The sequence below is a fragment of the Oncorhynchus mykiss genome, chromosome 13 (assembly GCF_057628025.1).
Source record: "Oncorhynchus mykiss isolate SJ-2025 chromosome 13, ASM5762802v1, whole genome shotgun sequence".
In the NCBI taxonomy this organism is placed as follows: domain Eukaryota; kingdom Metazoa; phylum Chordata; class Actinopteri; order Salmoniformes; family Salmonidae; genus Oncorhynchus; species Oncorhynchus mykiss.
Genome location: NC_143034.1, coordinates 40,483,590 through 40,509,199, shown reverse-complemented (window position 1 = coordinate 40,509,199; position 25,610 = coordinate 40,483,590). Strand labels below are relative to the sequence as shown.

General features: G+C 41.2%; 1 protein-coding gene across 1 annotated transcript in view; it reads left to right on the top strand.

Moving 5' to 3' along the window:
- Positions 1 to 4,478: 4,478 nt before the first annotated feature.
- The window catches only part of LOC110486115 (uncharacterized), a 35,614-nt gene continuing 14,482 nt past the window's right edge, over positions 4,479 to 25,610 (top strand). Inside the window, exons 1-15 of the mRNA XM_021557482.3 lie at positions 4,479 to 5,080; positions 8,652 to 8,826; positions 9,070 to 9,300; positions 9,518 to 9,637; positions 11,285 to 11,418; positions 15,411 to 15,458; positions 15,920 to 15,968; positions 16,503 to 16,700; positions 17,414 to 17,553; positions 17,745 to 17,813; positions 19,582 to 19,709; positions 19,842 to 19,959; positions 20,138 to 20,212; positions 20,288 to 20,431; positions 20,664 to 20,789. Of these exons, the coding sequence (XP_021413157.3) occupies positions 4,937 to 5,080; positions 8,652 to 8,826; positions 9,070 to 9,300; positions 9,518 to 9,637; positions 11,285 to 11,418; positions 15,411 to 15,458; positions 15,920 to 15,968; positions 16,503 to 16,700; positions 17,414 to 17,553; positions 17,745 to 17,813; positions 19,582 to 19,709; positions 19,842 to 19,959; positions 20,138 to 20,212; positions 20,288 to 20,431; positions 20,664 to 20,777 (1,887 nt within the window). The 5' untranslated portion in view covers positions 4,479 to 4,936 and the 3' untranslated portion in view covers positions 20,778 to 20,789. The remainder of the gene's footprint in view (positions 5,081 to 8,651; positions 8,827 to 9,069; positions 9,301 to 9,517; positions 9,638 to 11,284; positions 11,419 to 15,410; positions 15,459 to 15,919; positions 15,969 to 16,502; positions 16,701 to 17,413; positions 17,554 to 17,744; positions 17,814 to 19,581; positions 19,710 to 19,841; positions 19,960 to 20,137; positions 20,213 to 20,287; positions 20,432 to 20,663; positions 20,790 to 25,610) is intronic.

Genomic DNA, 25,610 nt, shown 5'->3' with positions numbered 1-25,610 from the left:
ATGCATATATATCCTCCAAACACCGGCTTTCGAGGGCATTATCACTTTTATACAACGGGTTTGTCAAGGCTCAGGAGAAGACCCAGATGCAGACAGTTTCAAAGTAACAAAGGTTTATTACAAAAACAGGGGGGAGGCAAACGTCAGGTCAAGGGCAGGCAGAAGTCAGTAATCCAGAGCAGAGTCCGAAAAGTACTGAATGGCAGGCGGGCTCAGGGCAGGCAGAGGTCAGTAATCCAGGTTGGAGTGACAAGGTACAGAACGGCAGGCAAGCTCAGAGTCATGGCAGTCAGAATGGTCAAAACTGGGAAAACAGGAACTAGAGAAAGACAGGAGCACGGGAAAAACGCTGGTAGGCTTGACAAAATAAAACGAACTGGCAACAGACAAAAAGAAAACACAGGTATAAATACCCTGGGGATAATGGGGAAGATGGGCGACACCTGGAGGGAGGTGGAGACAAGCACAAAGACAGGTGAAACAGATCAGGATGTGACAGGGTTACCAACATATTTAAATAATGATTGACATATTTTCATTAAAAAAGTTATTTTGATACATTTATTCGTACTATTTCATCCTTCCACAAGATATAGTCCCAACACAAATCTAGGGTTGCTACCCAAGCCGGCTGGTCGTCCGTTCTATCGGTTTGGTTGCCAGACCCAGTCCTTCAGTCTTTTTGTTCTGTATCTATGGACGCAACCCAGTCGTTCGTTCTAAATGGTTCATTGCTGTACTGGCTTGCAACTTTCTTATCCCTTGCTTGCTAGCTAGCCAACTACAGCTAACTTACAGTCACATGCAGCTAGAATTAGCAAAGTAGCTGCATTTGCATTTGTTTAAGCTGTTTTCTAGTGACATTTATTTGGATGCATCCATAACAATGAGCTAATGAGGCGTGATTTCGCATAGCATAGAAAATGGCATAGGACACTTGTTCAGAGGAGCTAGCCAACAACACAATCACTTCAAACTGAAGCTGGAAAGACTGCAAACTAGCTGCACTTCATTTCGTTTTTTTACCTTTTTTCAATTGACGTTTAATTTCTTTGTATATATCCATAAAAATTATGCCAGCTGATTCATGATTTTCACTGGCTGAGAAACGCTGCCTGTCTGTCTCGTCTCGACTCCCAACACGTTAATTACTATGGGACAGCTGGAGATTGAATTTGAATATTGAAACAATGTTGCAAATGTCGGAGAGACTGACAGAAATGTTTACACAAATCTCAGCTTTTGAAAACGAAATGTTAGTCTAAAGGAAATGTGAGAAAGTCTAGATGCTTTTATAGTGGAGATCAAGTGTATAAGTTGCTTGGCTGGGCTAATGAGAAGCGTGGATTGTGCAGTCAGATGGAACAGAGTAAATGGTCATTTCAACATCATAGATTTAGCCGGTGTTAACTTGTGGAATAGACACCGGCTGGAATACGGTTTTAACCAATCAGCATTCAGGATTAGACCCACCCATGGTATAAATATCAAATAACCTGACAATGATCCACATCATATGGGTAGACAAATAATGTTAGTGTGTTATGCAGAAAAACACAACTATCCTTTTTTAGGATGCAAACCAGTAATATGAATCACTGTTAATCCATCCTCTTCTGATTTGATCTAATGAGATCAGAATTGAGGCCTTTCCCTGTCATGAAGGACGAAGCTAGGCCCCTCTTGGATCTCTTTGGTGATGACTGAACTCAAGTTAGGGGTTATAGGTCAGACTCTCTTATACCCCTTTGCCCAACATGTTATACCCCTTTTAAATCTGAAATAACTTGCATCATTATTATAGGGCTGTGAAACCCATAGCCCAATGGCTTCAGACTGAACATTTCTCACTGGAATTTGCTGCTGACATTGAACATAGCTTAGGGTTAGGGTATTTACTTAATTTCAGACTCTCCTATGCCAATATTTCCAACATCTTATACCCCCACATGTTGTAAATAAACACTTTTTAAGGGGATATAACTTGTGTCATTATTATAGGGCTATGAAACCCACAGCCGAATGGCTTCAGACTGAGCATTTCTCACAATTTGTTTCCGGAGAGCAATTTCCAAATTATAACAGCTAGTGTCCATTTATTTACAGTAGTGTGTTGATTAATTATTGCTTTCTTCAGTGGAAATACATGTATAAAAATGCAAAATATAAGCATGTTAATCATTACTGAAACATGCAAACTACAAACATTTAACCAGTTAAAGATAATGAATACATGACCACAAGATACAAATATTTCATAAAAAAACAATTCATACAAAAGTCAAGAGTTGGCTATAACATGAGTACTAACAAAGTGTGTTTATATGTGTGTAAGTGTTTGTGTGCGGGTGTGTGTATAATAATTTCCCATCATAAAAATGGATCCCCATTCCCCAATAAAATACCTTCATCGATACCACAAAAACAATGACCTTTCTGTCTACAAGCGCACCAGTATCACAAAGTATTAAGCGAAAACAGGCATAGAAAACGGTACTGGGTGTAATAAAATAAAAAACATTGTAAGGCTACTATTATATTATAATTATTTCTGTGACAACCTGGTTGATTAACAATATTGGGTTGTTAATAACACGTTTTTATATAAATAATGTGGGACACACAAAAAAGGCAGTCTAGAACACCATTGCTCTAATAACTTTCATAAGATTGTTCTGAAGTTTGCCCCCCAAAAATGTATTTTCCTCGGAATGAAGTCGGGCAAAAAAATTATTTTCACACGAATTAAGCCACACAAAAAAACAAATAAAAATGCACCAAATCTGCTGAAATACTTTTAAAAACATATTTGCACGAATTGAGTGTGCGATTGTATTGCTCTGTTTGTGGGAGGGACGTCTGAAACCTGCCGACCCGCTCATTAGGTCTATGGCGGCAGATTGACAAGGGCGGCATTTTTTTTAAAGCTAAACTGACCAAGTTGTACCTCCAACAACACATAAAACCTTTACATAATTCTGCCCAAAAACAATGACAATTTCTCTCGACCAGTGGCATATGGGCTTTTCAGGTGAGCGCTGATGCCGCCCTGTGACAAGCAATGTTCACTTTGTCAAAGGCAGGGATGCAAAATATTTATCTTATCCATTCCCAGCCTGCATCTCCAGGGTGCTGATGGAGACGCAAAAAACGAATTTAACATAAATTGTGTAGCAGATATATGGTAGAATGAGTATGTGTCCTTTTCTGTAGTGTATGAAACTGCAATGAGATGGAAACTTTTTACATTAGGTTTCTTCGATCAAATAGCCTAACCAAAATGGCGCCCAATCAAATAAAAAATGCGCTGACATGTTAAAAAACAACATGTCCTAAAAACAGGACAGGTAAAAGTAAAATTGACCATATGGAATGGACCGTCAGGCTACTCACAACTGCTGTCCATTAGTTTCATCCCATGGGCTAAATTGTCATGCTCAGTGGTTTCAAGTTTGTATCCATATATTTTTTTCATTGAAAAAGGAAATACTTCTGCATTTCCCGCAGTGTCAACACATTGCAAATAGGCTCAGGATTAGTTGGGTAGCTGATATTCAGAGTTTAAATATCGCTTTCGACTAATAAAGCCAATGCAAAGGCCTGCTTTACAAACTGTGGGTCTACCATATCAATGGGCATTCATAAAATTCCATTGCTTGTGGACATGGTAGGCTACACCCCAGTGAGCACGGGCCAACGTCTTCTTGACGTCTTTTTTTGTTGTTTTTGTCCGGACCTGCAGTCTTTTTTGTGTGTGTTTTACAAATGATGAGCCTACCACATAGATGAGCATTCCTAAAATTCAATTTCAGGTGACACTATACCTCAGTAAGCACTGACCGACACTGATGCCTTTTGGATTACTTTTTTTGGTCTTGTCCAGTTGTCTTTTTTGGTGCCATCTGGACCAGCCTTGATTTGGCTCAAACGTAGACATATAAAAAATGATGTATTTTCAACTTTCATTCAGAACCCGAAAATGAACCACTAATGAAATGGCTATGGCCATGGCTACCAGGAATATGCATTGTGTCGTCCCCCTGCCAACCCCTCTTTTATGCTGCTGCTACTCTCTGTTGATCATCTATGCATAGTCACTTTAACTAATCCTACATGTACATATTACCTCAAATAGCCCGACTAACCAGTGCACCCTCACATTGACTCTGTACCGGTACCACCTGTATATAGCCTCGCTACTGTTCTTTTTTTTCTTTCTTTACTTATCTATTGTTTACCCGAATACCTATTTTTTACTTAAAAACTGCACTGTTGGTTAAGGGCTTGTAAGTAAGCAGTTATGCAGTATGGTCTGTCTTCGGCGCACGTGATAAATACATTTTGATTTGAACCTGATTTCAACATCTGGAAAATGCGTATTTTCACCTTTCATTGAGAACCTACAATGAACCTAACTTCGACATCTTGAAAATACGTATTGTAGACGTCTTTTTAACGTAATTTTGCTTACTGGGACTATTCTGATAAGGGGCGGCAATTTTGTGGTCTCGCCTATGGCGGCCGGGATCGGCCGGTCACATGAGCGTTTTCACTTTCCAAACGCCATTTGAAGTGGGTTTCAGTGCAGGCGGGAGATCTATTTTATCTTCGAAAATAACAATAGCAACATGCTGTAGGCCTACAACTGAAAACTTTTTGGATTACGTCCATCGTCCAAACTGGAATGTAGCCTATTTTCGTCTCGATTGCTTTTGCGCGTCTATCGTCTGAATGAATCATTTCACCCTGGGCCTGAAATTGAAACGTAAATAGCCTACAATCATACTTTCATTTATGAATCTATACGTGCAACCCAATTTTAACCTGTTCATTAATTATTAAACTGTTAATATATTCAGTGACCTGGTAAATATTGGATTTTTTTCAACAAAGAAAACTGAATTGAAGAGTTGAACTACAGTTGCGATCGGCGCCAATGGACCCGTTGGCTTTTCTGACAGATAAGCAGTTACTGCAGTTTTTACGCTGTAGTAGGACAGAGATGTCGTGCATGGTGCAACCACACACATTTCTTAACCAGCTTCGTGACCACCACCTCATTCCGGAGAACATGTACAAGGTGAGAGCAGTAGAGACCGCCAAATTTCGATAGACATAACTACAAAGGCTCAATTTAATCCCATCGGTCACAATACCGAAACAAACTTTTGTAGGTCCTACTTTACAGGCTTGAAATAAATTAAAACTGTACTTAACAAATAAGTCATATATTATACATTATTAAGGAAGTATGAAGTATGATTCAGAGAAGTTTCATTTAGATTTCTCAAAATGGTCACAAGACAAGGATAAATCTCCAAGGTTTAGACCTACTTTTACACCAGAAGTCTGTATTCAACAGTTTAAAAAAACAACTACATTGTTGAAATGTTTTCATATTTAGTTTCATGTTTAAAGGGTCTAGTTTACATTAACTCCCTAGTGGTTCAGAGGTCTAAAGGCATCACTACAGACACCCTGGTTCGATTCCAGGCTATATCACAACCGGCCGTGTTTGGGAGTCCCATAGGGCGGCACAATTGGCTCAGCCTCGTCCGGGTTTGGCCTGTGTAGGCAGTCATTGTAAATAAGAATGTGTTCTTAACTGACTTGCCTAGTTAGCCTATTTAAAAATAATAATAATTATGTGCCTTAATTTACTTTGAAGGGGTCATCATGAATTTGACAATAAATTATATACAGCTCGGTGGCAAGTAAAATGTTGTATTTAATATTAAAGTACACCTACTGTAATATAAATACAGTATCATAGCAAGTACTGTGTAATGACACAGTACAATACTGTAAAATGTACTGTATTAGGCCTATACTGTAAATGCTACCATCATCGAAAGGAATTAATGATTGGATGAATGAATTACATTTATTGAGGTGAGGGTTTGAATTTCATAGTATTTTACTGTAATTACAAGGGATTGGTGAAAGATTTTACCAAATACTTAGGAAGAGGTCATCATCTGATGGTGTCTGTGAAGGAAGAAAGTGGTAAGCAAGTTATTTCCAAAAAACAGATTTTCACCAAGTCAAATACATTTATTGTGTTAGAGGTATCATGATGCTTTTATCTGAACCAAAGTAGATCATTATAAGAGTGTTCTGTACATCAGTTGGAGTCTCTATAAGCTTCAATATGAGATCCTAAACCTAGCATAAAAGTGCATCCTTGTAGCTGTGTGGGCAATAGTCAAAATGTTTCCCATCGGGTAAGTTGAGCCAATGGCAAGTTGAGCAAATTGAAGTGTTTCTTCCCAGGTGTAATGCAAGGCATTATTGCTGGCATATGAGGCAACAATAGGGCCTAGCCTATGCTAAAAGTGTTTTAAAAAAAAGTGTTTGTTAGGTGTTAAACCTGTGTTAAAAGGTGATTCAAATTATTAAAAGACAAAAAGTGATTGCGAATTGTGTTTGGGAAATAAAGATTGACATGGTTTTAAAAAGGTAGTGGCAATATTTCATTCAGTAGATATTTTTAGGAGGCTTAATTTACCCTGTTCCGCAGCTCACCTCACCTCGTAAATTGTGCCAAGAGACCACTTTTTTGTGACTAGCTATGTTTTCAAAATTGTAATGATTTCCTGAATTCTGATTATTTCCCGGGGATACACAACATCCTGAAATATATGTAGATATCTTTGTTAGAAAGAACACTATATTTCCCTTGACGGAGTGGTGCTGAATGTAAAAAAATACTCAACTTACCCCACTCTCCCCTAAAGCATATGAATTAATATTTGGTGTTTTATAGTGTTACGTTTGATACCGGAGCTCCGAGGCATGTGCCGAAATCGCTAAGCAGCTACTTCGAAGTTGTGTGCTGATGTGTGTATCACTTTTTCACGGGTGCGTCATCAATGACGTCCGAAGCTTCATCTCGTCACATGCTTTTTCAGACCGCGTGTTACAAAAAATGAAATCCCACTGATTTCTCTGTGGTTCTGGTACCGTCTTTGATTCCAAGCTGCTTTCAAACATCGACCTGTACTAGACACGTACTTTCAAATATAGTTAGGATTTTGTACAAAAAGTTTCAGCTGCCTGGCAGCTTACCTGTTAGAGTAGAGAACATTCAGGGTTGTGAGGAATCCTATCATTCAGAGATGGAATCCTATTTTGAAAATGGTTTTATGTGAAACACTTTCTGCACTGTTCAAATATTGGTATTTATTTAGTATAGTATACGTTTCTGTCTTAAGCATCTTAAATAATGCCATAGATTCCGTTTTTGAAAAACAGTAAAGATGCGAAGCTGGTATTCCAACTGATAGGCTACTGAAGCCACAATTTACCGCCACGCCACAGAGTTCAGATGATAGCAGTGGATTAAAACAACGTCTCTCTGATAATCATACGCTGCTGTTTATTGTTAACCAGCAGATGTCACTAATGTGCATTGTGAACTGATAATGAAGATCCGTTTTTCGGCACATTTTGGTGAAAGCGCCAAAGCCTTCAGAAAGCATCGGTTTCCCATCACTAGTGTTTTATATCACTTGCAGTCCAAATTGGCAGCAACTTCAGGGCAAAGCAGACCAAAAGGACATGGCAAATGCCTTTTGCTCAACCATTTAAGGTTTAAGACTAGCTGCCACTCCAATCTGTCCCCTATACATAAATTGATGGGACACTATAACCACATACGAGTTAAATTGGTACAGCATTGTCAATCACGGATGCAATAAATATAGCCTCTTACAAGGTGCGCCTCAAAATATGTTGCATCCAGTGTTGCATCCATGATGCTCCCTGTAGTTATGGATATACTTGATTAAGATTATTTTACAGATGATTTTACCATTATCCATTAGCCTTTACATTTGTTTAAAGCAGTGATTTTGACTGTAAAATATTGGCCATGTATAGACCCATACACTGAATGAATGTAATAACTTATCAAATATGTATTGTCAATAGGTTTGTTTAGTGTAATTTACACAATGGTAGACCTTACGTAGGTATTGCTGAATAGTCACAAGTGTACCTCGTTTATCAGAGTATTGAACCTGGTTCATATGGGTATTTGTGCTGAGATATGTAGGTGTAGATCCAGTTTATATTAGTATTGGGACTAGTGTATAGACCCGGTTTGTAGGAGTACTGGAGCTGATGTGAAGGGCCGTAGCCAGGATCTGAGTTTTAGACATAAAAAAAAAAGGTTGAAGCTCATTTACTGCATTTCTATACAATTTAAAAACTCTAAAATTCTATTTGGAGAACAAGGTCTATACCCGTTGTATTCGGCGCATGTGACTAATACAATTTGGTTTGATTTGATTTGAAAACGATTGTAATCATTTCCCGGTTTGACCGCTAGAGGTTCCTTGAGGTTCTCCAGGGTTCATCGGTTCAACACTAATTCTAAGAGTGTACTATGTACACTAAGACCATTCACTCTCCTATTACTAGCTGGGTACAAAAAATATAAATAACACGTTATTGTGAATGTTATTGTAAAAGTGGACATTGGAGTTGATGATCACTGATTAGTAATATGTCCATGAATTCCTGTCTGTCACATGAACTGATTGGGATGGTAGTTGCTTCTAGAGAATCAAGTCTATCACTCTACTCCAGCCAAAATTTGTTAACCCCCACAAATTGGACCATGGTTTTGTATTTGACCCCTCCTGCAGAAGCTGATTTTGATTAGGAGTAAGGAGCTGAGGGAGAAGGGTGTGTACCGGGTGTTGGACTGGGTGGAGGCAGAGAGGCCCGACAGCATCAAGGTGTTCTGGAACTGTGTGTTCAGGGATCACCTCCTGCAGCAGTACCCCACGTTACGCCTGCTACGAAACCGCCTGCTGGACGGTCAGTTCTGGAGCCTTCACTCTTATTACTCTCTTATTATGGCCTTATTATGGCATTTGTATGGATAGGCTAATATCTATATATAATTCTAACTCCTAGTATAATATAAATGTAGTCTCAATGGTGGATACTTTGAAGTTGAGGTTCAAAGCCCTGTCTAATTTGTATTTCTAATAATTATTTATTTGGTTTACATGAATTAGGTTGCATGGTTTGCTCAATGTTGCCACCAATCCCTTGTAGGGTCATTCACATTCTATGAGAAACTGCCAGAGAAGGTGGAGAATGAAGAGGAGGAGGATAAGAAGAAGAAGAAGGCTTCAGCGGAAGGAGGAGAGGAGGAGGAGGAGGAGAAGACAGGAAGGAAAAAGAGGAAACAGAAAAAGAGAAGTGCGAGTGCGGAGGAGGAGCAGCCCAGCACATCCACCCAGTCCACCCCCAGTCAGAAGAGGAAAGTCCAGAGGCTCAAATACTGTGAGTCCCCGGCTTATGTTCCCTTGGGGAAAAGAGGAGGCCTTGAGTAGGAAAGTCTAAAGTACCTCTAACTTCAAACAGACATTTTCTTGAGTAAATATTGACTCTTGAATTCATAGGGTAGGAAGTAGGTTTATTGTTTTGGCGGGGTGAAATATATACATTTTTTTATTTCAAGTCAAATCTTAATGACTGTCCCCAATGTGTTCCCATGCAGGCTCACCTTTCAGGAAGGGGGAGAAAGCTGACATCTGGACCTGGCCAATCTACAAGAGCCATCTCCCAGTCACCTGTGGGGACAAAGAAGGCATGCTCAACAGGGACAAGCTGGCCAAAGGTAGGTCATAACAAGGACTTTATATGATGTGTTTGTGTGTAATGATGGATGTGGTTTGGCTGAATAACCTTGCCTGAGACCTTACAAGTGGCAATCTGCGGTTGCTACATACATTTTTGGACTTACACATTTATGATATGTGCCCATTGATTCTTGAAGAATACCCTCAAAACATGGTTAAAGCTATATTGTTAATAGCATGGATGGTCAGTCCTTGCCTGTTAACTCTATAGGTAACACAGTTAGAGCGTTGGACTAGTAACCAAAAGGTTGCAAGTTCAAATCCCCGAGCTGACAAGGTACAAATCTGTTGTTCTGCCCCTGAACAGGAAGTTAACCCACTGTTCCTAGGCTGTCATTGAAAATAAGAATTTGTTCTTAACTGACTTGCCTAGTTAAATAAAGGTAAAATAAAAATAAAAACCATGGTGAATGTGACTGTAGCCTACATCAAATGTTGCAATGGTAAAAAGTTGGATATCACATTGCCTACCACAGGAGGTTGGTGGCATCTTAATTGGGGAGAACGGGCTCATGGTAATGGCTGGAGTGGAATGATTGGAATGGTATTAAAAACATCAAACACATGGTTTCCATCTGTTTGATGCCATTCCATTCGCGCCGTTCAGCCATTATTATGAGCCGTCCTCCCCTCAACAGCATCCACTGTTGCCTACTCTAATATGTTGGCATGCATATTTTTTTTGAACCAATTCTGATGGTTGTTTAAAGCATGATTTTGACAATATTACCGTTATATCAACACACTCGTCACTCCCATTTAACAACTCTGAATCGCTTTGGCACACAAGGCATCAAGTCACTTGCAGATAATGTTGCATACAACGTTGTAAACAATGTTTGAAAGGTCTATCATTTTCATCGAACACAATCAAATTTAACATAAGCCGTAGATGCCATCAATTGCCCAATTTATAGGCATGCCCAATTTAAACAGATTTTTTTAACAAAGTGATGTTGGATAACTTAAAATTGACATGATGTGAATAAATAAATAATCAAAAGAAAAACTTGTTTATTTATTAGCCTAGTGTTTATAAGTATTTAGGCATATACTTGTGGAATTGGCCTCATGTGAAATCATTGTCAAATGCTCAAGAGATACTGTTACATGTACAGTAGGTCTAGATCATTTATGGATTGATCATATACAGCAGAAATATCAAAACATTATTTTAACAACTCCAAAGTAATTGCATGTGGCGCAGGAACCACTGATTCGCTGCATTTTTCTATTATCAAGACACCTGCTGGTAACTCTTAACTTGTTAGGACAGGTGTCCTAAAAATCTGTTGATTAGGTGTGACTTTTATGATTAAGGATAGCTTTTATTTTTTACCCTTCAGCACTTACAATAAATGTTCCACTCTGAGACCCTTTGTGAATACGGGCCCAGATCTAGTGCATAGCCTTTAGTGGGTTAACACAGTATTGTGATGTGCAGGAGACCCAGGTTTCAATCACTGTCAGGCACATGTGTACCACAGTCTATTTGACTTTGCATGGTTTTAATTTGTGGTGGTGTGTATGATGTCTGACTTCCTCATTGGATTGTCTCAGGGGAGAGGTGCATTGTGGTTCAGGGTTGCTGGTTGATGTCTGACTTCCTTATTGGTTTGGCTCAGGGGAGAAGTGCATTGTGGCCCAGGGTCGCTGGTTCACCCCAAGTGGCTTTGAGGAGTTTGGGGGGAAGAAGAGCCGCAAGAACTGGAAGTACAGTATCCGCTGTAGAGACACCACTCTGGAAAAACTGATCCAGGTACAGCATATATTTTGATCTAATTTATTTGACCATTTAAAAACACAATTCAACCAGACGTGATAACACAGGAAAGTTGAACAGCGTGGTCACTTTTCATACTCTAATCAGGCCTATGTCATTTGGACAATGTTGCCATACACTACACTCTGGGATATATATAGGTCTGTATCATATAGTCTGTATCATATACAATATCATATAGGGGAGACTGGGGTTGGTTGTCACACTTTTTACTCTTGTGTGTATTTCTCAGCACCAGTATATCTTACAAAACTATTTTCAATATTAGGAGAAACACAGAGGTCTTGGGTTGAAATGTGGACTGACCCTTTTTATCTTCATATCTAATTCCAACATGGAGTCACTGTAAGACCTTTAAACAGGTTAACATTCCCAAGGCCACAGGGTGCGTACTCAGAGCTTGCACTGACCAGCTGGCAAGTGTGTTCACTGACATTTTCAACCTCTCCCTGACCCAGTCTGTAATACCTACGTATCTTCAATCAGACCATCATAGTCCCTGTGCCCAAGAACGCCAAGGTAACCTGTCTAAATGACTATCGCCCAGTAGAACTCACATCTGTAGCCATGAAATGCTTTGAAAGGCTGGTCATGGATCACATCAACACCATCATCCCAGACACCCTGGACCCACTTCAATTCGCATACCGCCTCAACAGATCCACAGATGACGCAGTCTCAATCGCACTCCACACTGCCCTTTCCCACTTGGACAAAAGGAACACCTACTTGAGAATGCTGTTCATTGACTACAGCTCAGAGTTCGACACCATAGTACCCTCGAAGCTCATCACTAAGCTAGGTACCCTGGGACAGAACACCTCCCTCTGCAACTGGATCTTGGACTTCCTGATGGACGCGCCCAGGTGGTAAGGGTAGGCAACAACACATCTGCAACGCTGACCCTAAAGACCAGGGCACCTCAGGGGAGTGTGCTTAATCCCCTCCTGTACTCCCTGTTCACCTACGACTGCGTGACCAAGCACGACTCCAACACCGTCATTAAGTTTGCCGACAGCACAACGGTAGTAGGCCTGATCACCAACGTCGTTGAGATCAGAGACCTTGCAGTGTAGTGCTAGAACAACAATCTCTCCTTCAACGTCAGCAAGACAAAGGACACTCATCGTGGACTACTATAAATGGAAGGCCAAGCACACCCCCATTCACATCGACAGGGCTGTAGTGGAGCCGGTTCTGAGCTTCAAGTTCCTCGGTGTCCACACCACTAAGGATCTATCATGGTCCAAACACACCAACACAGTCATGAAGAGTGCACGACAATGCCTCTTCCCCCTGAGGAGGCTGAAAAATGTGGCATGTGCCCTCAGACTACCTGCATTGACCCTTTTTTTTGCAATACCACTCTTGCACTAATTCTATGCACACAACCTGGACCCACACATTCACACATACTTACACTGACTCCTTGACACACACATACAAACAACTTTTAATTGATTTTATCACATTTTTTCTCCCCAATTTCGTGATATCCAATTGGTAATTACAGTTTTGTCCCATCGCTGCAACTCCCGTACGGTCTCGGGAGAGGCAAAGGTCGAGAGCCACGCGTCCTCCGAAACACGACCCGCCAAGCCATACTGCTTCTTGACACACTGCTCGCTTAACCCGGAAGCCAGTCGCACCAATGTGTCGGAGGAAACACCGTACAGCTGGTGACCTGAAGTAAGCGTGCATGCGCCTGGCCACCACAGTCGCTAGAGCGCGATGGGACAAGGACATCCCAGCTGGCCAAACCTTCCCCTATCCCAGACGACGCTGGGCTAATTGTGTGTCGTCTCATGGGTCTCCTGGTTGAGGCTGGCTACAACACAGCCCAGGATTCAAACCCGGATCTGTAGTGACGCCTTCATAGAATGGTCTTTGATCGCCAATGACATTGTTGTGAATTGCAAAGCAGGCCGTTCATAAATTCTGAGCGTTATCATGTTCCTCAATTAATTCACGACACAGAGTGCACTCAGGACGCACAGAGCACATCCCGACCATAGCGTCGTCAAATCATACAAATGGCAGTCAAATGACCATCGTTGCTAAGCTTGCTAGATAACCTAATAATAAACGAATGTCAGAATATTTTGGCTAAGTCTTGTTGATGATTCGTTGATGACCAGATCAGCTCATGGATAACTATTTTGAAGAGTGCAAATAGTTTAAATATCAAGGTATCTTAATATCCATATCTACTCTCATATCATTTGTTGATCACACATTCTCTACCGAAGTTCTCATATGGGCAGTAAGTATGAGACAGCGCAGAGAAGAGGGGGACATGTTATAACGGTATTTTGACATGCTTAAGCGAGAGACGTGCTTTCAGAATGCAACCTATGTGTCACCAAATTAAGTTAAGAATTTTTCATGCGTGACAGGAGTCAGGATTTGGGGTTTCAGTGGGATAGGGACTGGATAGGAAAATAGCCTAGGCTTTAGGACAGGAGAAGATAACAATTCAGAGGCATGAGGGAAAAGGCTAACAGACTTCATGTCTGTGAATAGAGACGCATATGTAGTGAATTGTGCATAGACCTATCAAATTTATGACTTTCTGAAGAGTCACAATGACAGCTCAAGAGGCACACTTTCTTTTATAGGCTATACTGTAGGGGTTTCCTGTAGGGTTTATTAACTGCATTCGGGTCGCATGTGCAGACCGGCAGTGTCAATTATGCGTGTGCTCTGAATTCATGCCGACTTTGTGTGAAGTAAATACGCTAGGCTAAAGGCTGGCCTCAGCCGGATCGTCAGGCTTCCATGCCTCAGCCGGCTCACCAGGCTCTCACGCTCCTGCCGGTTCGTTGGGCTTCCACACCCCACCCGGCTTGCCCAGCGCCCATGTCTCGGCCGGTTCTCCCGGGTGGGGGGGGGGGGTACTGTAACGTCTGCTCCTGCTCTCCCCCCCTAGCGCTTGAGGGCGCCAGGCTACCCAACATCACGCGCTCCTATCATCCATTACGCACACCTGCCTTCCCTCGTCACGCGCATCAGCGATATTGAACTCACCTGGAGTCACTCATCACTTGTTATTACCTCTCCTATATTTGTCAGTTCCCCAGCTCTGGCTTCTGCATTGATTGTTTTTTGTCTTTGTTTTCTTTTATGCTGACGCTGTTCCTGTCTCATTCCATGTCCGTTATTTCTTAAATGTTTGACTCCCCTTACCTGCTTTGTCTCTCCAGCGTCATCCATGTGACAGAGAGGTTCAATGCTTTAATATTTAATCATTTCAGCCCCCAAATTCATATTCATTATATAAATAGGCATGTTTAATTTTGCCTTGCTTACCATTCCAAATAAAGTGGAATATTTTTTTGTTCATAGATTTTATTTGTAAAATCGTTCGGTGTAGGCAGGGCCATAAGTAAATCGATAAACTGGGATAACGACTAAATCATTTAAGATGCTAGTTCACGTAGCTTGACCTAGAGACTCAGAAATAGGTTTGAAATATAGCTCTCCCTTTCCTGTTTTCAACAAATGTACCTGTTCATGGATACTCCCATAATTAAAACATTTACGAAGAAATATCACACTTTTTTCCCCCTTGTACCTATACGAAACATAAATTCCCCTCACCTCAATGTTTTGTCATGCTGACATGAATTGGCCAGGTGAATGAGTTCTGTCGAAGAATTCACACATTTTAACTTAAACATTACACAGCGCCATTTAGATTGGTAGTAATTAGCACGGTGACAACCAACCCGTGAGACAACCACCCCCGGTCTCCCCTAATCTTACCACAGCATATCGGTTTATCATTACATATACCAGAAAATTGGGCCAGACGGAGCAACAAACTATAGCTATACATTATATCCTTTTTGTTTTTCTGTAAAGAAACTAACTACAGATATTTCACTGATATGTCATTCAACACTAAAAAGCAATGTCTGTCTCCCTTTCTCTACTCCCCCCCCCCATCACCATCCTACCCACCTCAGGAAGGCCATTTAACTTCACCAGACTTTAAAAGAAGAAAGAGTGCACAGGTATGAGACCAATCTTTCAATATACCACATCATCTGGATCAACAAATTTAATCAGACTATTTAGTTGTGCAAATGCCCTCAAATGCTTACTACATCCACATCATACTGTATATCTATATAACAGTTCACCCACATCATTCTATGTAAAAAAATGACTTTATAATAACTGAATAAAAAAATCGATCCTTGCCTTTATAAACCAAATATAATCCAGGTCCTCACAAATTAATAGAACGGTAACACATCATGGTAATTCGGTTTTTGTAAGTAGAGGCTTATACCATACTGGGCATGGAAAGATGTGGGACCATTGAAAATGCAAAGATAGTGCTGCGTCGTCATAGCATCTGAATGAATACATGTTGTTTATGAATGCAAGTCACCTTACCATATTAGATAAAGAAGAGTCTATTATGTGACTGAAATATGTACAACTGGTCTGTCTATTTTCTCCTTTCTAGGCCAAGAGAGCACTGTTTCCCTCCAACCAATCAGCAGGCTCAATAACAGGTATGTACACCAATCACAACTCAATGGAATCTTTCTGAATCCTTTAAACATGACTATCTGGTAAAGGGGATGATGTTTCTCTAACCATGTGTTTTTGTTGTGTCACAAACCGGCTCGAAGCCCGTAACAAAAAGGGAGACAACGTGGAGATAAAGAATAACAAAATATATTTATTAACTGAAGTAAAGTAAATACAATTAACAATGGTTTGTGTTTAGTCAGTAGTGTAAGTGAGTGGTCGCGTGTGTACATGTGATAATTAGGGGTGTTGAACGGTGCCAATGCAAACAAACCAAATCTGTCTGTGTCTGCATGGAGAGAGTCTCCCCAATGAATGTGGAAGAAGTCTATTTATCCTGGGACACACCCGGGCCCAGGTGTTTCCCATGTAGCTGACGACCCTCCCAACTCCGCCCACCGGCATCCTAATAAGGAAACAAGAACAAAGAGAGAATACGGCAGACAGAGTGGGAGGGTCGTCACAGTTGCTATAAGGTTTTTGACCCTAAACGTCTTTGTTTATCTTTACTTCAGGATCTGAGGAGGATGATGGTGAGGAGGAAGAAGAAGAAGCTGAGCAGGAAAGAGAGGAAGGAGAGAGAGGAGAGCAGGCAAATACTGCTGTAGGAGAGAGCAGTACAGGAGTCAGCCATGGTGTTGTGAAAAAGTGTGTCTTCAAAGTCACCTGTGGAGCCATCAATGGAATGCTACATAAGGATCGGTTTGCATCAGGTACATATTTTATTCTCTCAAGGTTTAATAAACATAAGAAAATCCTATAGCTATTGCCATGTCTCCAAACCTATTGGAGGTACTGGAGACACTTTTACATGTTGGCAACCCTCTTTCTCTGGCTGCACCTCAAATACCGCCCCCACTTAGTGCTTTTATCAAGCAGAAAACCCATTTCAGCTGATCCACAAGGCCATGAGAGGTGAGTGTGTAGTTCCCTTAAGGAAAAGCACATTCAGTCAAACGGCTTTCACTGTGAGAGCTTCCCATGTCTGGAACTCACTGCTTTCAGACACACAGAACTGTGCAACACACAACCTGTCTGTAGTTTGTGAGGTGTGTAGATATTGTTTGTTCATTTTCTGTCTTTTGTTTGGTTGCTTTTTGTGTCATTGCTCTGTCTGTCTGCGTTCTTAGTGTTAGTTGTCATATGTTGCTCTCTGCTCTGTATGTGCTCATTGTCTGTCTGTACTGCCCAATGACTACGGTTGAACATTTGCTGTCTAAAACTGGCACTTTTAATGAAAATGTCCCTGTAAAAATAAATGTAAATTACCAATTTTCGCTATTGTCGGTAATACACTACAGGTTCTTTTTCCATAGCCCTATGTCACTCTAGTCAGTTGTAGTGACCCATATTGGATTTATACTAGGGTTATAATAGGGTTTCATTTGAGTTTTTCCTTTTGTCCTTATCTTTTCTGTTGCCCCAGGGTCGTGTGGAAAGAGCATCCGTACGGAGCAGTGCTGGATGACCCCGATAAAGTTTGTGACGGAGGGGTCAGCTCTGGAAGATCCCTCCTGGAAGAAAGACATCCAGTGTGACGGGAAACCACTCAGCGTCCTCATCGAGGTACAGAGGGAAAGAGAACAGAGAGTGAGGAAGAGATATGAGAGAGAGAAGTGTGTTTGGCACTTACCAACCTACTGTACTAGGAATGGCTTAAGATAGTCTGGCAGGTCTTTAAGGACCTGTGATGAAAAGGTTTCCCTTCAAAAACATTTTTAGTACTACTACTGTCTTTGTTTGTTTCTAATTTTCAGAGTAAGCTCTTGCACATCCACTCTCTCCTGTGTAAGTGCAAGCTGTGCAGCTCCACGGTCAAAGACCGGGTAAGTTTCCCCCTCCACCCTCAGGAATATGGTGGCACCCACTTACCAATCACATTGGTTAAACAAATGCTTCAGTTGTAAAAATGAAATTCCAAGATGTTTCTTAACATTACTGTATAAGGAATGAATTAATGACATTTTCGTGTGAAATCATCAGTTGGCAACCCATCCCTTACAGGATTTATTTGACACATAACAAACATTTCAATGATTCAGTGATAATTCAGTGATAATTATTCTGGTGTTCTGCGAAGTGCACACCACATAAATAATGAAAAAATAAATCAGTACATAATAGTAGATAAGGTTATGCAAGCAATAATAATAACCCTCAATCAGTAAAAATGATAAAAACTAAAGAGAAATTCAACAAGGTATTTAAACCTGGTCTCGCACAAAGAAGATTCAAGTGTGAGACAGGCCTACAGACACACACGTGCACTTTGCTATATTGTCACAGCTCTCATCGTAATGAGGAGCTGACCAAAGACTCAGCATGGTAAGTGTTCATGATTCTTTATTAACCAAAACACTTGAACAAAGTGAAAAAAACGAAACAGTTCTGTAAGGTGCATAAACTATACAGAAAACAACTACCCACAAAACACAGGTGGGGAAAAAAGGCTGCCTAAGTATGATTCCCAATCAGAGACAACGATAGACAGCTGTCCCTGATTGTGAACGATACCCGGCCAAAACATAGAAATAAAGAAACTAGAATGCCCACCCTAGTCACACCCTGGCCTAACCAAAATAGAGAATAAAAGCCTCTATGGCCAGGGTGTGAGATTTATTTATTTATTATTTTATTCCAGTCTTTATAAAAAAAATTAACAAACAGAAATACACAATGGACAAAACATTTTAAGTTTCTCCTCATCGCTCAGCCACATATTTAAGGAAAGTGTAAATATCGTGGTACAAAGTGCAATAGATTTTTGTACAAATGTTTTCAGTCAGACTGCTGGAAAAGGTCTGACATTTCGGTTGCCCAGGCTCCTCCTGTGAAAAGATCCCATTGAAAAAATGTTCTGGCAATTGGCATATCCAACAGTCTATTCCAAAGTCTCACCATACATGCCTTCCATCTCACCTCATAGGGTTCCCAGCCAATGTCCCCAATTATTGCCAGTATAGGCACAAACTTGTGGACACTTAAAAAATATGTTCTGCTTTGAGATACCTCTTAGCAACTCACACTCTTGCTGAATAGTCCAGAACAGGACACACATGTCTGATAAAGTTTGGAATATGTGGCATAACCAATATCTTTGAGTGTTTTTGTTTTTCTTAAAGCTCTACATGCTGAGTCAGCCAGGGCAGATGTGCCGTATTGAAAGGTGGTCATACAGTATGTTCATCAAAATAAAGACCCAAATATTTATAATTTCTAGTAAACTCACCGCCACAACTGAAAAACGTATCTTAGTACTTGGATTTCTAAAATGCATTAAAAAAATCTAACAAATTAAAATCAGGATTCTCCATCTTTTGCACCAATTGACTGCACATAATAACATTTTCCGCAAGTCTTGTTCAGTTTCTGCCATCAAAATAATATAATCCGCATTTCAACATATCTTACTCCAGTATTTAACTATTTCATTTATTTGGCCAAATCATTAATAAACATAGCAAACAGAATCGGTGATAAGGAGTCTCCTTGTTTTACACACAAGGGTGTGGAAAACCAATCTGTACGAAATTCGTTAACACACAAACATGAAGTTGGTGCTTGATTGTTAACCAATCTCTTCTGTCTTGGCAGCACGATCAAGATAATGATGACGACTGCTTCATCTGTAGAAGCCAGGGCAGCTTGATATGCTGTGATAAGTGTCCTCGCTCCTTCCATCAGAGATGTCATCTTCCTAATGTGGATGACGCTATGCTGGGGTGAGAAGAGTAGTTGAGAGTTGATGAGAGAGAGAGTAGGAGAAATACATTTGATACAAGAGAGGTCTGTTCTGTGTAGGTAAACTTAGCTGTCAGCTAATTTGTGCACTATTGAAATGTGTGTTATCACAGGGATAATCGTACGTGGATGTGTACATTCTGTGTTCTGGGGGCCAGTCAGTTGTGGCGCTACCCCAAACAAATGACCTACCAGGAAGCCTTGACTTGCCGAATCTCTGACCACCTACTGGTGAGGAGCCTGTATTAATGACTGCTACAATTGGGCCAATTGCCTCCAACTTCCTTCAATCAATCAATTACTCAACCTATCTGTCTGTCCATTATAGGCATCACTATATACTTGACATGAAATAATTATTCAGAATGAAATGTAAACCATCTCTGACCAGTCACGTTTACTCTGACAGGAATGTCAGTACCTCCTGCTGTGTCTGTACAAAGCGGACGAGGACAACATCTTTGTGACAGATCCTTGCATCAATGTAAGTTTGCTTGGTTCTCTCTCTGTGTGTGTGCTTATCAAAGTTCACATATCTCCGTCTGTGTTTCATTGCCAGGTAAGAAACTACACCAGTGTGATAAAGACTCCGATGTGGCTGGGCAGGGTTGTGGAGAAGCTGCAGCAGAATCTCTACAAAACAATGCAACACTTTGTGTCTGACGTGATGTTTATCTTCACCAACTGTGCCACATTTAACAGGGTAAGACAGCATTACTGCAGTATCCAATGTGAAGACTCAGGGCTAACATTTTGAAAGAAAGTCTTGGAATTATGCTAGTCAACTTTACTTGTGCTAATGCATGAATAACACTTTAACAATGTGCCTTTGCTTAATCCATAACAAAGCTGCATTAGGCTAAATGATTTGTATTTATTGTATTTCTAGTTTGTTTATTATGTTTTCTATCCAAATGTGTCTTTTTTTTCTGAAGGATAATGCAGAGTTCCGTGAAATGGGCGAAAGATTGAAGGATCTATTTGAGAGAGAGTTCAAGAGTACATTCAGCATCCAACTTCAGCATCCAGCTGCATCCAACAGCCAGTAGAGCCTTCATCAAGTCTGTACTGTTATCTCTCTATGAGACAACAGGGAATATTCACCATGCCCTGGTCCTTCTATACAGCCTTCATACAGACTTGTACACCAAGTTGTACAGATCTTATTTTCCATGCATGTACATTATTTTCCATCTAGTCCTTTCTACCGTTCTACCAGTCAAAAATGGGTGAGATAATAATTGAAATAGAATGATGGTGATAACATTGCATTTCATACAGTAAATGTTGCTTTGCTAACTTTTCATGCAAAGCCTTACTTCCTTACCTTCCAGGTTTCATACTTCTGGTTAAGCCATACTAGATTTATGTCCAGGGATTCTGTCAAAAATAAACTAATGAATTTATAAAACATTGTACAACGTACTGTAGGTATACTTGTTTGACTTTGTGTAGCCTACCAGAATGTGGTTCTGTTGAGGAGAATATCAGACGGAGCAGCAGCGCTCTCTTCAGGGCAGTTTGGGCAGCACCACAATTGCCAGCAGCGAATCCCCTGCGCAGCAGCGTTGCGCAGACATGCTTGGTAAACGATGCAGACATTTCTCTTCGGGTTGTTGTAAAGCCACAGCTTCGAGAATGCGAATACTACAATAGTAGCTTATGTTGGGTTTGTAGGAACATTTCTTTATCTCTAATTGAAAGACAAAAACAGCCACATAGGCAGCCTATTTAGACATTGTTGAGCAATCCAATAGCCAATTAAGTGCGTAATGTCGTTGAATATCACTGAAACGTGAAGACTCGAGTCCTTTGACGAAGAAGACGAATCATCTCCGCTGCTTTCAGGCAAGGCGGGAGAAGGAAGACCATGCAGGCTATTCAACACAGCATGGGCGGCTGGCAACTAAAACGACCAGCAAACCCATTGTACTGTGTAAGTTGTTGGTACTGTATAATCAGTCAGACGTGGCATATTTTTCAGTCTTGTCTCACAGGAACTTTAACTTTAAAACTACTAGATAACTATTAGATAATAGGCAGAATCTACCGCAAACCCGGAGCAGAGTTGCTAGTCAAGGTGTTGGAGGCAAAAGGCAAAACTGGAAAAACATTCAAAAGTATTTGCACACTTTAGAAATGGTTAGAGTTGCGTCAATTCGAATGTCTATCACAGTAGAGACTGGGCGTGGTTTAAACTTGCTCAGCCTATTGCAGGCGCTCAGGCGGGTCCCCGCCTCTTGGCGCTTCTGTTGATAGATGTAAGTGTTGCTGTGAAGAACATCCAGGCTCTCATGCTCCATACCGTTATCTCGCACCTGGCTCCTGTTATCTATCAAAAGACCGCTTGTTCTGCAACCCCACGCTCTGAATGTGCCCTGTCTTCTGTATTTTTCCATCATGAGAAAGTCCCCTGGCCCTGACACTTTTAACAATGTTTCAAGTCAGCTATGTTGCATAACACATACATGCATCCACACAAGCCAACAGCAGATAATATTCAATCATATATATGGTAATGGGCTATAGTGCATAACACAGAAACCTCATAAAATACTATTATGATCTATAATGAAAGATAATAATTGTATTGAAATTATGAGCTATCACAAAATAAAATGCATCTTCCAGGCAAGGATCATAGGATTATTAAAACTATATTTTAGTCTGCACAATAAGCCCTTGTCTCGCAAATACATTGTGACAGTTGTTAGCTAGTTGGTTAGCTAGCTAGTGAATTTGAACCACATTGTCATAGTCAAAACACCTCATTACAAGACCCATTTATCTCAACATTCTCTTGCTCTCTCCATCTGTCTGTCTCATAAGATGATGGATGGCATGCTTGGTGAAACCATGGCACTGAAACCACCAGCAACCTACCCTAGTAACCAGCATGCAGAAACCCCTCCTTCCCCATGACAACCCCATCACCACCTGCATTATGAAGCTCACCCCAGTTCCCTCCTACCTCCCACTAAATTAGATTTAAAAAATAAATAAAAAATATTTAAAAAAAACACGTAATGGAACAGGGGACTGTGAAGCAACACAGACATTTGCACAGACACATGCATGCATGCACACACACACACACACACACACACACAAACATACACATGGATTTAGTACTGTAGATATGTAGAAGTGGTGGAGTGTAGGGGCCTGAGGGCACACAGTGTGTTGTGAAATCTGTGAATGTATTATTGTAATGTTTTAAAAATGGCATAAACTGCCTTAATTTTGCTGGACCCCAGGAAGAGTAATGGGGATCAATAATAAATACAAATACCCCACGCCAATTCCCTCCCCCCTCCCGCTCTACACCTTTGTCAGATCCCTCCCCCCACCCTGTCCGCTCCCCTCTCTCCACCCCCTTGGACACGCCCTCCTCCAGGATAGCCAATAACACAGACCCTCTACAGTTTAACCCTGCTCCGGTCGCACTGCCTCCCGTGACACCCACCATCGCTTCTCCTGCCTCACCTCCCAGGGCTCCTCCATTACCAACTTCCTAGACCAGCAGCAGAGGAGAGCACATCCGTGCTCCAGGATTTCCTGAGGAGACCGGGGGAGCAGGTGTGTCGTGGCTGGGCAGCGGCCCAGTAGTGGTGGCACTTGTCCCGAAAGTTGGGCACTAATGTGGTTTTCCAACAGCAAGGCTCAGATCACCATGGCAGTGCCATTGTTTAGAAAAAATATATATTTATATACTAAACAAAAATATAAACTATTTTACTGAGTTACAGTTCATATAATGAAATCAGCCAATTGAAATAAATAATGCCCTAATCTATGGATTTCACATGACTGGGAATACAGATATGCATCTTTTGGTCACAGATATCTTAAGAAAATATAGGGGTGTGTTTTTTGAAAACCAGTCAGTATCTGGTGTAACCACCATTTGCCTCATGCAGCGTGACAGTTGATCCGGCTGTTGATTGTTGTCCCAATGGCTGTGCAAAGTTGCTGGATATTGGAGCGAACTGGAACACGCTGTCGATCCAGAGCATCCCAAATATGCTCAATGGTTGACTAGTCTGGTGAGTATGCAGGCCGTGGAAGAACTGGGACATTTTCAAATTCCAGGAATTGTGTACAGATCCTTGCGAGATAGTGCCATGCATTATCTTGATGAAACAAGAAGTGATGGCAGCAGATGAATGGCACGACAATGGGCCAGGATCTCGTTACGGTACCTCTGTGATTCAAACTGCCATTGATAAAATGCAAATGTGTTCGTTGTCCCTAGCTTATGACTTTGCGTACCATAACTCCACCGCCACTATTGAGGTACTGTTCACAACGTTGACATCAGCAAACCGCTCGCCCACACGACGCCATACACGCTGTCTGCCATCTGTTTGGTACAGTTGAAACCGGGATTCATCCGTGAAGAGCACACTTCTCCAGCGTGCCAGTAGCCATCGAAGGTGAGCATTTGCCCACTGAAGTCAGTTACGACGCCGAAATGCAGTCAGGTCAAGGTTTTCAACAGTTTGCAGAAATTCTTTGGTTGTGCAAACCCACAGTTTCATCAGCTGTCCGGGTGGCTTGTATCAGACCATCCTGCGGGTGAAGAAGGGTCCTTGGCTGGCGTGGTTACACATGGTCTGTGGTTGTGAGGCCGGTTGGACGTACTACCAAATTCTCTAAAACGTCATTGGAGGCGGTTTATGGTAGAGAAATGAACATTCAATTCTCTGGCAACAGCTCTGGTGGACATTCCGGCAGTCAGCATGATGATTGCACGCTCCCTCAACTTGAGACATCTGTGGCATTGTGTTGTGTGACAAAATTGCACATGTTAAAGTGGCCTTTTTATTGTCCACAGCACAATTTGTTAAAGGTCTTTTAAATTTAACTAGGCAAGTCAGTTAAGAACAAATTCTTACTTACAATGACGGCCTACTCCGGACAACGCTGGGCCAATTGTGCGCCGTCCTATGGGACTTCCAATCACGGCTGGATGTGGATTCGAACCAGGTACTATAATGACTCCTCTTGCACTGAGATGCTGTGCCACTCTGGAGCCCAAAGTCCACCTGTGTAATAATCATGCTGTTTAATCAGCTTCTTGATATGCCACACCTTTCAGGTGGATGGATTATCTTGGCAAAGGACAAATGCTCACTAACAGGGATGTAAGCAAATTTGTGAACAAAATTTGAGAGAAATAAGCCTTTTGTGCATATGGAACATTTCTGGGATTTCTGCTCACGAAACATGGAGCCAACACTTTATATGTTGCGTTTATATTTTTGTTCAGTATATTATCACACACTCACAAACTGAAATCATATGTGTGTAGGTCTACATTGTACAATCAATCAGTGACAGAGAGCCTCAAATATCACATTCATGTCTTTGGTCTCAAAGACATGATCAAACAAAAACAACTTAATGATTGGTTGAAAATAGATCCTCCCACAATGCAGGCGATGGCTTTAGGATGAAGTTGGTCAAATGCAACTGCAGAAACTTGCAGTCAAAAATTCATGACCTTAGATCACATTTTGTAAAGTTCATGCAGGCGACATGTCTGGTTTTTACCCCAAGTCTGTTTTTTACCCCATAATGCAACACACTGAACGGTGATGACCAACGATGGTCACCGACTTCACAAAAATGATCTGCTCAAACTCGCACACTGACTGTACAGTTTAGGCCATTCAATAAAAAAGTATTGTTAATGAAAAGAAGCAATGGAAGAGGACACGGAGAGAGACTGATCGAAAACACAAGGAGGACATAGGAGGGGGACGTCAGAGGGCATTTGTAAGGGCCTTACTGGGAGCTTTTTCTCTCTCTCCTAAAGCATGGACAGCACTGGGATTGGAAGACAGAGGAGAAGGGGAGTCCAGTGGAAGCAGAGTCAC